This window comes from Macaca thibetana, chromosome 2 (genome assembly GCF_024542745.1).
Source record: "Macaca thibetana thibetana isolate TM-01 chromosome 2, ASM2454274v1, whole genome shotgun sequence".
In the NCBI taxonomy this organism is placed as follows: Eukaryota; Metazoa; Chordata; class Mammalia; order Primates; family Cercopithecidae; genus Macaca; species Macaca thibetana.
In genome coordinates this window covers 158,694,569-158,707,968 of record NC_065579.1, presented here as the reverse complement: position 1 = coordinate 158,707,968, position 13,400 = coordinate 158,694,569, and the positions used below count along the sequence as shown (strand labels likewise).

Sequence of the window (13,400 nt, the reverse complement as noted above, 5' to 3'; positions counted from 1 at the left end):
TTACAATTCTGCTGTTGTAAAACCCTGGATAGTTCTCGTTCTTCAGGAAGCGCCCTGGGTCAAAGTCATTTCTGTTTTTGTCAACTGAAAGTTGGGTCTAAGGATTTTTTTTTTTTTTTTTTTTTTTTTTTTTTTTTTTGAGAAGGAGTCTGGCTCTGTCGCCCGGGCTGGAGTGCAGTGGCCAGATCTCAGCTCACTGCAAGCTCCGCCTCCCGGGTTCACGCCATTCTCCTGCCTCAGCCTCCCGAGTAGCTGGGAACACAGACGCCCGCCACCTCGCCTGGCTAGTTTTTTGTATTTTTTAGTAGAGACGGGGTTTCACCGTGTTAGCCAGGATGGTCTCGATCTCCTGACCTCGTGATCCGCCCGTCTCGGCCTCCCAAAGTGCTGGGATTACAGGCTTGAGCCACCGCGCCCGGCTAAGGATTTTGTTTTACGAATGGTGGAGTTTTACTTTGTATAGAAAGGATATTAAATATATTAGCCACTCAGATTGATGAATTTCACTCCTCTCAGTATATTATTTCCAACCAGTTGGTGCTTTTCAGTGCAGGGTTTCAAGCTTTGATTACCAAGGGACAAGATTCTTGAAGGAATTTATTCCAATATGATTAACTAAATTCCAAGAAGTCTTACGTTGAGACTCAGTGATTTCTTGGTGTCAGTCTTCTGGCCCTACCTTTTCCTGACCTTTCTCTAAACTATATTTTCCTCCATTGTTCACATTGCTTAGGGAACACTTTCAATCCTATGAGATTTCTGGGGACAATGTTTTCTCTGAAACAGGAGCCAGAAGCAAATTTTTAAAATTCCCAGATCCTGCTAGAGATATAGGCAAACACCACATTTAAATATTTGTTTAGTTATGTTTAATATATGGTTCATTATATTAAAACCGAGGGAACAAATGGTGCTGACATGGCAGAGACATTTATTTCAATGGAGAAGTTCCTCTCATGAAACCAAGACCTTGTTCTCACGATAAAGTGGAGACAATAAGAAAGCCAGGTATATAATTAAGGCCTGTGACATGCCATGGGGATCTGTTCCTGAAGCTAATACTAACATCCAACTTAACTCTTCTACTTTTCTCTTCCTGTGTATCTTTAAATTACCATGCACTTTTCTAAAGCCACACACTTAAGCGTGTGACTGCCTCTTCAATTTATGGGGAATGCTTATTATTAAAGATGATACCCTTTATTCTTGAACTAAGAAGACCAAACTGTTAAGAGAAATACCTGATTGTCAATAAATTGATGCTGCATAGGAATATGGCTCACCTTCCCTATATTTTACTAGCTACCTTCTTGGTTGAGAATTTGTTTTCTCCCCTATGTCAGAATCTGCTATAAACACTCTATCCCCAAGCTGAATTTTTCCTTGTTTCAAGTCTAAACTGCCAAATCATGAAAGAAGGCTGTGATAAGCTTCTAAAACAAACAATACAATCCCTTAGAAGAAATTAACAATGCTACTTAGATCTTTCTCCCTCCTTCCTTCCTTTTTCCTCTCTCTCCCTCCCTCCCTCCCTCCGTCCCTCCCTCCCTCTCTTCCTTCCTTCCTTCCTTCCTTCCTTCCTTCCTTCCTTCCTTCCTTCCTTCCTTCCTTCCTTCCTTCCTTCCTTCCTTCCTTTCCAGTTACAAAGTTTCTCATTTTATATCATGTAACAGCTATTTACAAGGTTCCAACTTAACGACAAACCATATTTGGCTCTACAAGATTATATTCAAATATAATCTCAAAATAATCCTCTGTCCTCTCATGAACTGAACCACTTTCAATGCCTACTATTGTGTAAGTGAGAGCAAGGGTCGCTTTTCTGACAAAGATATCTACATGCAGAGAGCCAGCTCTCTCTGCAAGACATTTCCTAAGAAATCCTTCTGGTGATGTGGTAACACCAAGCTTTGTGGTACTCATAAAATTTCTGTCTAAATTTATTACAAGTTGCCCAGCAATTTTGGTTAAGGACCTAGATCACATTTCAGTGTTAATGTCAAGATGACTCTTACAGATGTAAATTTAAATAGAGCAGGGAAGGTGAATATCATGCAATTTTTAGCACCCTGGCATAGGATAACAGTGGACCACCATGAACAGTGGTGCTGCAAACACCATCAGTGAAACAGAACAGGGATTATGCAGGCAACCAAATAAAATGTTAACCTAGAACACTGGGAAAAACATCTGCAGAGGAGCACAAGGAATGGACTGCTTTTCATTATGGCCAATGCTCTGTATTAGAGCTCTGACAGTATCTCCAGAATACGGTAGGAGCCTGGGCATCTGTTGACTTTTTCTGCCTTGCTCACTTTCACTGTATTTTATCTGAAATAGGAAACAATCTCTGCTCAGGGGAATTCATGGGACAAATGTTATTTGAAGATTAGGGAGGAGGTAAAACAGGGCTGCTTAGGATCTCCAAGTGGTTCATCATTCTTCCACTGGGAGTTGACACTGGGAGACCTTCCTGTTTCTGGGGATTTACTCAACACATGCTGCTCATTTTCGCAGCAGAGCAGGGCCCACCCTGTTAAAAGCCAGGAAATATATGAATCCCTCAGACTCATGAAACGAGAGTAAAATCTGAAATTTTCTCTCCTAGGGCACCTCATCCATGTCATAATTCCTTATATTGTTTGCTTACCCCATCGATAGTAGGCACTTTCATTTACAGTGATATTCTGAGTGACTCCCCACTCGGTTCTGATGATGGGACTAGGAGGAATATGGGGTCCTGCCCTTGGAAGGGGCACAGCTTGGTTTGAATACACACTGATGCCATGTGACAGCCATGGATGAGAGGAGGACTCTGCTCCTTGCCTCTTTCCCCGCCATCTCCCCCAGCAACTTGTTACAGCCGCATCTCACAATTACAATGCAGGACAGTATCTACAGCACAATGAGTCTATGTACACATGGACCATTCCCTTGGCATGCTTTAGAGAGAGACACACACACACGCTCACACACATGTACACCCACATGAGAGCGAAAGACTTGAGCACACACGCACAGTGGAGAAAATTAAAATGACACTTCCTAGCATTTGCGGCATGACTAGTGCTCTGGGGAGGGAGTGGGGGTGAGGAGAGGTGAGGGAGGAAAGGTGGGTAAAAAGGGAGTATCTAGGGTGGGTGTGGGGGAGATAGAACACACTGGAGGGAGAGGGGATATCTCTAAAGTTGGAGAGATAGTGGAGGAAGGAAAGCCAGAGAAAGGCTCAACATAAGATTCCATTGATAGTCTGAAGTGGCTACAAGTCAGCTCAAATGAAAAACAGAATTAAAAGGTTATGGAAATATAAACACCAAAGGCAAGACCTTATTTTTTTCCCCACAGATGAAAAAAGATGAAGGAAGGAAGGATAAAGTGTGTGTTGGGGGCTTAATATCCATCTGGTTCTTCTCTTATTTTTACAGCATCCGGATGTCCTTAGTGTAGTGTAGTCTTTACACAGCATACATTTGCTTAGTAGATATAAACATATCCTGGTAGAACCTTCTCCATCCTGAATGATACATAAATTTTTAATGATGGACTGTAAAATTATTTTAAATGTTGCATTTTCTTCTTCATTTTCTTATTTCCCCCTTCATGTATAAACACACAAAGTTGTGAAATAAACGGTCTCCCCCCATCTCTCTCTCTCTCTCTCTCTGTCTCTCTCTCTCTCTCTGTATTCTGTGTGACGCATTTTTGTGTGTTTTTTAAATTATTTTTAAATTTTTATTCTATTAACATTTGCTGAGAAGGCAGAGCAGAGATGCTGCCAGCAGCCACAGTGGTACGGCCAGACTGATGGATCCATTTATTCCTCTCACCGACCCAGGTCCTGCAGAGCAAAAAAGGAGAGAGAGAGAAAGAGAATGAGTTACATGGGCCCACTGTATGTTATAGCTGACTGCTGACGGAATCAGAGGTAAGACCTAGCCGGGTACTAGCGTCTCAAAGTTACTGATTTACGTGCAGCCCAAGAAAGGCTCAAAACCTTCCTAAATCCTTCTCCTCCTCAGGCTACAAGTATCCTAAGGGGCATCATTGGCTGAAACATTTCTAAATACAAAATGCTCTTGCCAGATAAGTCCTTAAACTGGCTATCACTAATGTGTCTCATGATGCAGCAGGATCCGGTTCACCTAGCCTCCTCCTGTTGGCCCTGCCCTCAGTAGTCCTCTGGTGCCAGCACTCGTTAAGGTTCTAAGCATTGGTGAGGGTCCTTCAGCAGTCAGACACGGGTCTTCCAGCCAATTCATCACAGCATCTCCACCAATAAACACAGAACCAAAACATGACTCCCTCTGTCCCCGGGGAGAAGCAGTAATTACTTATTTGCTAATGGGGAGGAGAACTGTTTTAAAGTAATGCTTATGGCTAGATGGTACCTTAGCAAGGGATAAAATACGTCAATACATCTTAAAATCTTAAGAGGCAGCAAAGGATCAACTCCTCCAAACTCTTCATTTGTCACTTTAAAAATCAAAAACAAAAACAAAGACGATAACAACAACAACAAAAATAAACAAACACACCTAGAGAGGTTGAGAGGCAAGTCCCAACCATGAGCAGAACTGAGATTTGAACTCACCCAGATTAACCTGGAATGGTAATCTGTGTTTCCTGCTGCCATCTTAGTCTTTCCAATGTGGACACAATTTGGGGGATGTGGGTGTGGGTCTGAGAGGGGAAATAGGATGGATAGGCAGCTGGAGAAGGGGCTTGTGTGTTCATAAAAGAGAGGATTGGGGAGGAGGCAATCAGTGGTCTGGCAGAAGAGCTTATCGTCTGTGCTTTGCTTGTTCCACTTTTCTCCTTTTGTATAGTTCTGCTCATATTCCATTAAAGCAAAAAAAATAGTATTTTTCACTACAGGGACTTTTGGATTTAAGACTACATACTTAAACAATGATGTTCAAAAGAGAAACTTGTGTGACTGTAATTGTCAGTCACTTTAAAATTTTGAGGGTGCATATGCAGATGGATTATGTGTGAGTGAGTGTGTGTGTGTGTGAAACTATGATGGCTTGCAGGTATGATGGAAGCATCCCCTGGTACGTGAATTTTTCCAAAACTGTTTACAAACATACCCAATCGGAGATAGGATAACAGGGAAAAATGCTGAATTCCATGGTCTCCTAATCTATGCTTTATGTAAATAATAAAAGTAACAACAACAATAAAAACAAAACCACAAACACTTATACAGCACTTACAACACGATTTTGTCACAGCTGCCCTATAAATATAAGCACACAACCATGCTATAAGGTGGATACTATGATGAAACCTGTTTTACAGTGAAATGATCGAGGCACAGGTAGGTTGGATCCACTGTACAAGTTTACACAACTTGCAAGCAGAGGAACTGGGGTTTTTACCCAGGTATCTAGCTCCAGAATCTTTGCCTGTCACTACTACACAGTAAAGGGGTACCTGTAAGTCTTCGGTCAACATTCAGCAAATTAAACTTGGGTTTGATTAAAATGGCCAGCACAAACAAAAACAAGGAGACAACTATTATCGTTGCAAAGAAGATTTTTGATAGGAGGGTTTTGACTGGAATACCTTCTTGAGAATATTAAAAACATCACCTAATATAAAAATATGAACATATACAAACTTTGATCAGCACACACTATAAAATGAGCTTTATTACGTGTAAATCTATGGAAACACAGAATAGAGATTCGATGAATTAATTATCTAATTTTCTGAATTGTTATAGGATCATATTAACAAAAGACACCTTAGCTACCTTCAGGTTCATGCATTTATTTCATGAGGAATTAAGTTCAATGAGATGCTGTATCTTGCATGAAGGCACCCGATTAGTAATTGTTGACCAGGAGCTTAATTCAAGTGTCTTAAGTCAGCTCAAGGCCTTTCCTAATCTACTTCTATGTCTCCTGCTCCCACCCTTTTTGGACTTTTGGGACCTTCAAGCTTTCTTAGTGGCAACTTCCCCCAGGGCTTTTGGGCTGGTAGGAATGTTACTTTCCTAACCTTTTAGTCTCTCTATGTACACTAGATGGCAAGAGCTCCTTGGCAGGTTTGGTTGTATTTGTGTTATTAATGAGGTTTTCAAAACAGAGAAAAACTACACAAAAATTAAAGCCATAGAGGGTTAGGCAAAAAATACTTGTGTTTGCACCAGAGATAGTGTAAAACAAGAGGTTTTCAGAAAGAGTCCAATTCTGCTGATTGCCTTAATCTCATTTTTGGTGCAAGGGCAGGTTAGATTATCTTGTTGACATCCTGGAGCTGAGTGATATCTTGGCAAGGTTAAGACTAATCTTATCATTTTATTTGATGGTGGTAAGTATTCGAGAAAGCCAAAATTCCATGATTGAAAAATATATTACAGAATAAATGAACCTAGATAAACACATTCACATATAACATTCTTGATAATACATGTATACATACACATACATACAAAGTATATATATTATATACTTATATATACACATGATATGCACACATATTATTGATCTTTTACAAATAATTCAGAATTAACTGCTATTTTCACATGCTATTCTATGTTATAATGGGGAATCCCAGTATAACTATGTTAATAATCTTTAATTTTATCTTTTATAATATTATTATATACAGTCATGTGCTACATTATATTTCAGTCAAAGATGAATCATGTATACAAAGGTGGTCCTATAAAGTTATAGCACTGCATTTTTACTATACCTTTGCTATGTCTAGATAAGTTTATATACACAAATACTTACCATTGCCCATAGTATTCGGTATAGTAACATGCTTACAGGTTTTTAGCCTGGGAGTAGGCTATACCATATACACTAGGTGTGTAGTAAGCTATACCATCAAGGTTTGTGTAAGTATATTCTATGATGCTCACAAGAATGAATTCACATAATACTGCATTTCTCAGAATGTATCCCAGTCATTAAGTGATGTACAAGTATATTTGAAACTTACTTTGTGCATCAGTTAAAGATATCTTCATCTCTATCAATTATTATTTATTAAGTGCTCTCATATAGCTATTTAGTCTACTTATATGACTTACTCCTTTCATAATTGGGTTTGAGAGTAAATAAATAGGCTTAAAAATACAAGGGTAAATGGGTGGTAGTTGGGAAATCATCACAAGTGTGTATGCAATTATAGATATATGTGACTGCATAGGAGACTACTTCAGTTAATGGCTATTTCAGGGAAGAATAATCAGCAAAATCATTAATTATGTTTTACTTCAGAGTTATGAAATTTCTGCTTATTTGTGGAAATGCAAATGATAAATCTTATTTCCCACACCAGATGGCCAAGCTCAGCAAGTGCTTTCATATACTGACAGATAAAATGAAAGCAAGAGTCTGCAAACATAAATTAGCCTTAAGAATAGATGGGCAAATAGAACCACAATTCAAAAATTTGCGACGTGTTTTTCATATAACAGACAAAAATCATATTTTAGTCTCTAACCACACTGTATATGCGTGTTATATATGTGCACACCCACTAATATATGTGGTATCTGGTAAACATTTAGTAAATTGCATTATTACTAATCCAAATGCAGAAGTTTGGATTACAGAAAGAGATGAAATACCAACCTGAATCAAAGGCATTGATTTGTGAATTGGGTCAAGGTTTTAAATGTTGACTCTAAGGAGCAAAATTCAGCTGCAGCAGGACTGCAAATCGTAAGTCAACATGGCAGGTCAAGGTTCTCAACCCCAAGGTGGATTAAGTGAGATTCTGTGTCCAGGTGAATGCTGGATTGCACTTTCCCATAACAATGAAAGGGAATTTGTGATTAAGGGCAAGATTGATAAAACATTCTGAAATTGAGGGATATGAGAATTTTTCGGCAAGTCTCTAGACTATAAATTTCATTCAGGATCTGGAGCCAATTGATTTGTCTTTCAGTAAAATCTCAAGGAAAGGACCAGATGATTTTTCAACACCTATTTAAGAAAGCGTATGCTTAGAGACACTTTGTAATTCAAATCTGGTCAACAGTTTTCTGTTGCTCCTCCTGAGAGCCCATTTCTTGGATTTAGGACTAAATTCATTCAAAGGGGTTGTTAATTATGCTCTCAGTGATCCTTAGGTATTCCTTTCAGCCACTAAGAAATCATAGATAAATCATAATTTTATTCCAGTTCGTAGTTCAGCCATACGAGAAAAAAAAGCTAGAGGAGTTAAAGTTTGAATTCTCTCAGAATTATTAAGGGCTGATTGAGTGACTGAAAATAGAACAAAATTCTAAACAATTTGTAAAACACTTGTTTAACAAAGGAGAACACGAATCTACAAAGTCTCCTAAGAATCTGCCTCCCGTAACATCTAGCGCAGCCGACTAAGGCATGCTCGCATCCTGGGAAGACATATTTAAAAGGAAGCCTGATAAAATTGACTTTGGCGCCACCTACTGTCCATTTTCTGCCAGTACAGCTTCCTCTGGGTGAAAGGATTAAAGCTCAGACTGCAGCAAATTAGAGGAGAGGAAATACGGTAGTCCTCCCTTAACAGTGGCTTTGTTTTCTGCCGTTTCACTTACCTGAGGTACATACAGTATAATAAGATATTCAGAGAGACAGAGAAAGAGAGAGATAACGTTCACATAACTTTTATTACAGTATATTGTTAGAATTGTTTTATTATTATTGTAGTTAATCCCTTACTGGGCCTAATTTATAAATTAAACTTCATCATAGATATGTATATGAAAACACATAGTGTGTATAGGTAGGGTTCTGTACTATCTGCAGTTTCAGATATCCACTGGGGTCCTGAGGCCATATCCCCTAGCGGATAAGGGGGAAATACTATGTCGATGTTTTCTTTGAGTAATGGGTCTTAAAATCAATACAATGTGAGCTCTTCCTACATTTTCTTTAGCTCTTTATGCATTTTCTCTACTCTCTATAAAGTGAGATTTTGGTAACACTCTCACAGTAAAGTCAGAATCATCACATCTTTTTCATCAACACAGCAGCAGGAATTTTGGCATACAATTTTTTAAAATTTTAGTCTAATACGTAGAACTTCTGGTGACACTGGCAGTTTATCTTGTCTTTGAAATTAAAAAAAAAAAGCTATGCCCTATTTCTTCAACCACATATCAAATCCATAATGTATCACATATAATACTAGCCACTTAAGATTAAAACAGAATTGGTAATGATGGCATTGGGAAGTAAAGAAGGGCTGAAAGGGACAATATTTTATGCCTTCTTGAAGGCCTCAAATGATCCTGTTTCCGAGTATATATTCATGGCCGCCTCTTCCCTGTTCCCTTAGGGAGGACCTTGTAGCACTGACCATAAACACGGTGCTGGCCCTTTCTTGGGAGTAAGCAACAAAGTGTCCATAATCTCTGTGGCTCTTGATCATGGGTGGACATAAGTTCCACAAGAATAGGTTTCCACAATTGAGAGTGATCTTGGTTGTCTCACCCCTCTGACACTCACAGAGGAAGACGCCTTCATATGAGACAATTATAATCATGTAGGTGACCTTCAGGAAGTGAAGAGGGTGGGGTCTGGCCACATAAGTGCCTCTGTGGCTCTGGTCTGGAGATACACACTGTTAGGGACTATGATTTATTGGACTTGTAAAGACAGCACCTCAGAATTAGTAACTACTTGCATTTTAGGGTCTGTTTTATGAAGTCAACAAGTGAATGTAAATTAGGCTTTGCATCTCTTCTGAGAGCCCTGTCACTGGGCAATGAGCATTTCCAAAATTGCAGCTCTGTCAGAATGAACCATGAATACTTAAGAAAGGGAAAGTAGGAACAGGGAGTAGGGCAAAGCATAACTTACTCTGTTCCAGGGATTTAAAAATAAATTACTGTCAAGAGCAATGTAAGGGTCATGGGTTTGATCACGAACTATTTGTAAAGGAAAAAGTTCACAATTTGGAAAAAATAATGCCAGTTGTGTTAAGGAAATCGTTATCACAAATTATTCCACTGAAACTCAAGTATATAAGACAACAATATATTGCTGTGAAACCTTAATTTTGACATATGGAAGGTAACCAAAAATAAGAACCATACCTTTTTGCTTGAAGTGCACGGTGGTACCAATTTCTAAAATAAGAAACATTAAGCAAAACAAAAACAAATAAAAAATCTTTATCAATTAAGAAGAAACACAAAGGTAGTCTGATACTCTCCACTGAAAGGAGAATAAGAGAAAAGGAGGAAAGAACATTTTAATAGGAAAGAATATTGGTAGAGACAGAAAGAAAGGCAAATGGAAAGAGATTGTTTTATTGGAACAGATATTGTGCAGTTGGAGGTGGCAAAAATGATTTGCAGCTTCAAATACCTGATGCTACATTGTATGCATGTAGACAGGTTCAAGAACTCTGAGTATGGAATGTAAAGGTACTCTTGACTGCAATTCAGTGGAACAATAGAATGTGTCTGATCCATAACCTCATCCTACCATTTCGTTGTGGTTTATTCCACTCAAGCCAATTGGCCGTCCTGCTCTTCTTCCAACAGATCAAGTCTATTCCAACTTAAAACCTTCACACTCGCTTTTCATTTGCTTGGAATATTCTTCCCCTAGATCTTTGTATTGATCACTTAGTCACTTCCTTCAGATTTCTGCTGAAATGACATCAACTTGAAAAGGACTCCTCTCACCATCTTGTTAAAAATAGCATTTTCTGTTATTTTCTCTATTCCTTTACCCTGCTTTACTAATCTACATAGCACTTACCTCTAACCTGACATCATGTTATGTGTATACTTTTTGCCTGTTTATAGTTTATCTTCTCCATTAGAATATATGCTCCACGAGGGCAGCAGCTGTGTATGCCTTCTCAAATACTGTATCCCTAGTGCTTAGATTAGAGCTTGGCAGGTAGTGGATATTCAATAAATATTTGTTTAATTTATAAATAAGTCTCAGGGTCAGAAGAGCTCAGGTGGGTTAAATATTTGGTTTCTCTTTTAAGTATCTTTATCAAGTGAACCACAATGCTCTTAGGTCTTTAGAAGCAAGCATGTAAAATTTCTATAGGATACCACTTTGAAGCTCAGGAACAACTTAGTGGGTGCTCAGATAGAAGAGCCCAAACTGCTGGTGGAATACAGAACCTGTCTTTTGTCCTTGAAGCCCATCACTTCCAGTTATTTCTGTTTAACAAATGCAACATGCTGCAAGTCCATACAGAAAGATGGAGTAAGAATTCTCCTCTCCTAGCAGAAGCCAGCACTCACCCTGGAAGTGAAGCCAGGTTCTATTAATACATGAAACAATAGTCTCCAGCTGTTGTCTCTAGTCGTTCTGTATATGTCTCATCATTTAACCACTGCAGTTTTAAGTTCTATATTAAACATACTGCCACTTGCTTCCTTTCATAATACCAGCTTTGACATCTTTTCTTTTGGATCTACATATTGCATTAAAAAATATTGAAAGGCAGTGTGGAGAATGTGTTCATGAAAACATGAGGAAACTGAGGCCCAAAGAGGTCATTTGCAAAGTGAGAGGCAAAGCTGAGACTGAAATTTAGGGCTCCCACTTCTCTAGACAGAACCTAGCCCATTATTCCACAATACCCTTCAGCAGTTTTTGTGAAAGCAATGCCTGTATGACTCAAGAGGTATCACTGGGACATTTAAATGATTCAATACTGGTTGGAAAGGCACGACTTTTGTGCAAAGTGCAACTTTCCTTCTTTCTTGCATTAAGCCTCATAGCTTATTATGATAAGAATTTTTAAGAACCCCTTAAGGCTACAGAGCGATGCTCTTTCCTAAAAGAGGCCTCAATCCTCAATGAGGCCATCCTCAGTTAAAGAACACTAAGTTTCTGGTACACAGGCTTCATGGGAATGATTTCAAGCAATTGTTCAGAAATCCAGACAGGTAGGAAGCCCAGTGATTCTGCTGAAAGCTTTCTCTTACCCTCTGTTTGTGTCAGTTTCATCATCTCTAAAATGAGTTTTACATGCGCCTTATAAATTTGTGCTCTGAATTAAATCAATTAATCAACATACTATACTTACAATGGTGCCAGACACACAATAAATGCTCAATAAATGAAAGTTGTCAATTTTGTGGTAAAATCCTTTCTACACAATTTTAGTGGATTTTACACAATATTAGTGCAATTTTAGTGGAGACAGAAAAATATATCTTAACAAGTAAGTAATGGCATTACAAGTCCAAATAATTTATATATATACATAATTGCAACAACATGATGAACAAACACTGGGATATTGTAGCACAAAAAAGGTGATCGGAGGCCGGGTGCGGCTCACGCCTGTAATCCCTGCACTTCGGGAGGCTGAGGAAGGTGGATCACCTGAGGTCGGGAGTTTGAGGCCAGCCTGGCCAGCATAGTGAAACCCCGTCTCTACTAAATTAGCCTGGCGTGGTGACACGCACCTGTAATCCCAGCTACTTGGGAAACTGAGGCAGGGGAATCACTTGAACCGGGGAGTCGGAGATTGCAGTGAGCCGAGATCAGGCCCTTGCACTCCAGTCTGGGCAACAGAGCGAGACTCCATCTCAAAAAAAAAAATAAATAAAAGTAGCCAGGCTCAGTGGCTCATGCCTATAATCCCAGCACTTTTGGAGGCCAAGGTGGGCGGATCACGAGGTCAGGAGTTCGACCAACACGGTGAAACCCCGTCTCTACTAAAAATACAAAAAATTAGCTGGGTGTGGTGGTGCATGTCTGTAATCCCAGCTACTCGGGAGGCTGAAGCAGGAGAATCACTTGAACCTGGGTGGGGGTGGAGGTTGCAGCGAGATGGCACCATTGCACTCCAGCCTTTCGACAGAGTCAGACTCTGTCAAAAAAAAAAAAAAAAAAAGTGACAGGAAAGCAGATTGATTAGAGTACATTTTGATCAGGAAAAGTCTAGCAATGTGCCTGCATTAACCTATCACTGGCCTAGGTGTGGGTAAGAATCCACATGTTCTAATGGATTCTAATGGATCTCTTAGGAAACAGATTCTCCCCTATGAATCAACTAGAGACAGTTGATTGCAAGAAGCATATAAAAAACATTCCCAAATATTCTCTGTGAAGCTAATATCAGAAAAATTCAGATATGAAATATACATTTGCTTGAAATATCTTTAAAAAGCAAAATAAGTTGCCAGTTAAATGTTAAGTACTCCTCCCTATGCCTGTAATAAATCAACTTCTTTGTGGAATCCTAAAGATCCTAACACTTGGAATTCCATTTTTCTTTAGGAAAAGGGAACGGAATGCTTATTTTGGACTATTATTTCCTAACCACCACCTTCTGTAGGAGCAGAACAGTCTGAGCACATTTTTGAAAATGTGGTTATGTGTTGCCATCTTGTGGTAATACTAAGACATGCTCCTATGTGCTGTCCAAATAAATCACCTTTGTCCACGAGGTGGCAATAATAA

General features: G+C 39.1%; 1 protein-coding gene across 2 annotated transcripts in view; it reads right to left on the bottom strand.

The window, feature by feature from the left end:
- Positions 1-1,633: 1,633 nt before the first annotated feature.
- Positions 1,634-13,400, bottom strand: part of LSAMP (limbic system associated membrane protein) — a 647,096-nt gene continuing 635,329 nt past the window's right edge. Inside the window, exons 8-9 of one of the 2 annotated variants that reach the window (XM_050781918.1) lie at positions 10,049-10,081; positions 1,634-3,838 (exon numbers count right to left, since the gene is read on the bottom strand). In XM_050781918.1, coding sequence (XP_050637875.1) covers positions 3,741-3,838; positions 10,049-10,081 — 131 coding nt within the window. In that variant the 3' untranslated portion in view covers positions 1,634-3,740. The remainder of the gene's footprint in view (positions 3,839-10,048; positions 10,082-13,400) is intronic. The other variant, XM_050781919.1, reaches the window with a different exon arrangement.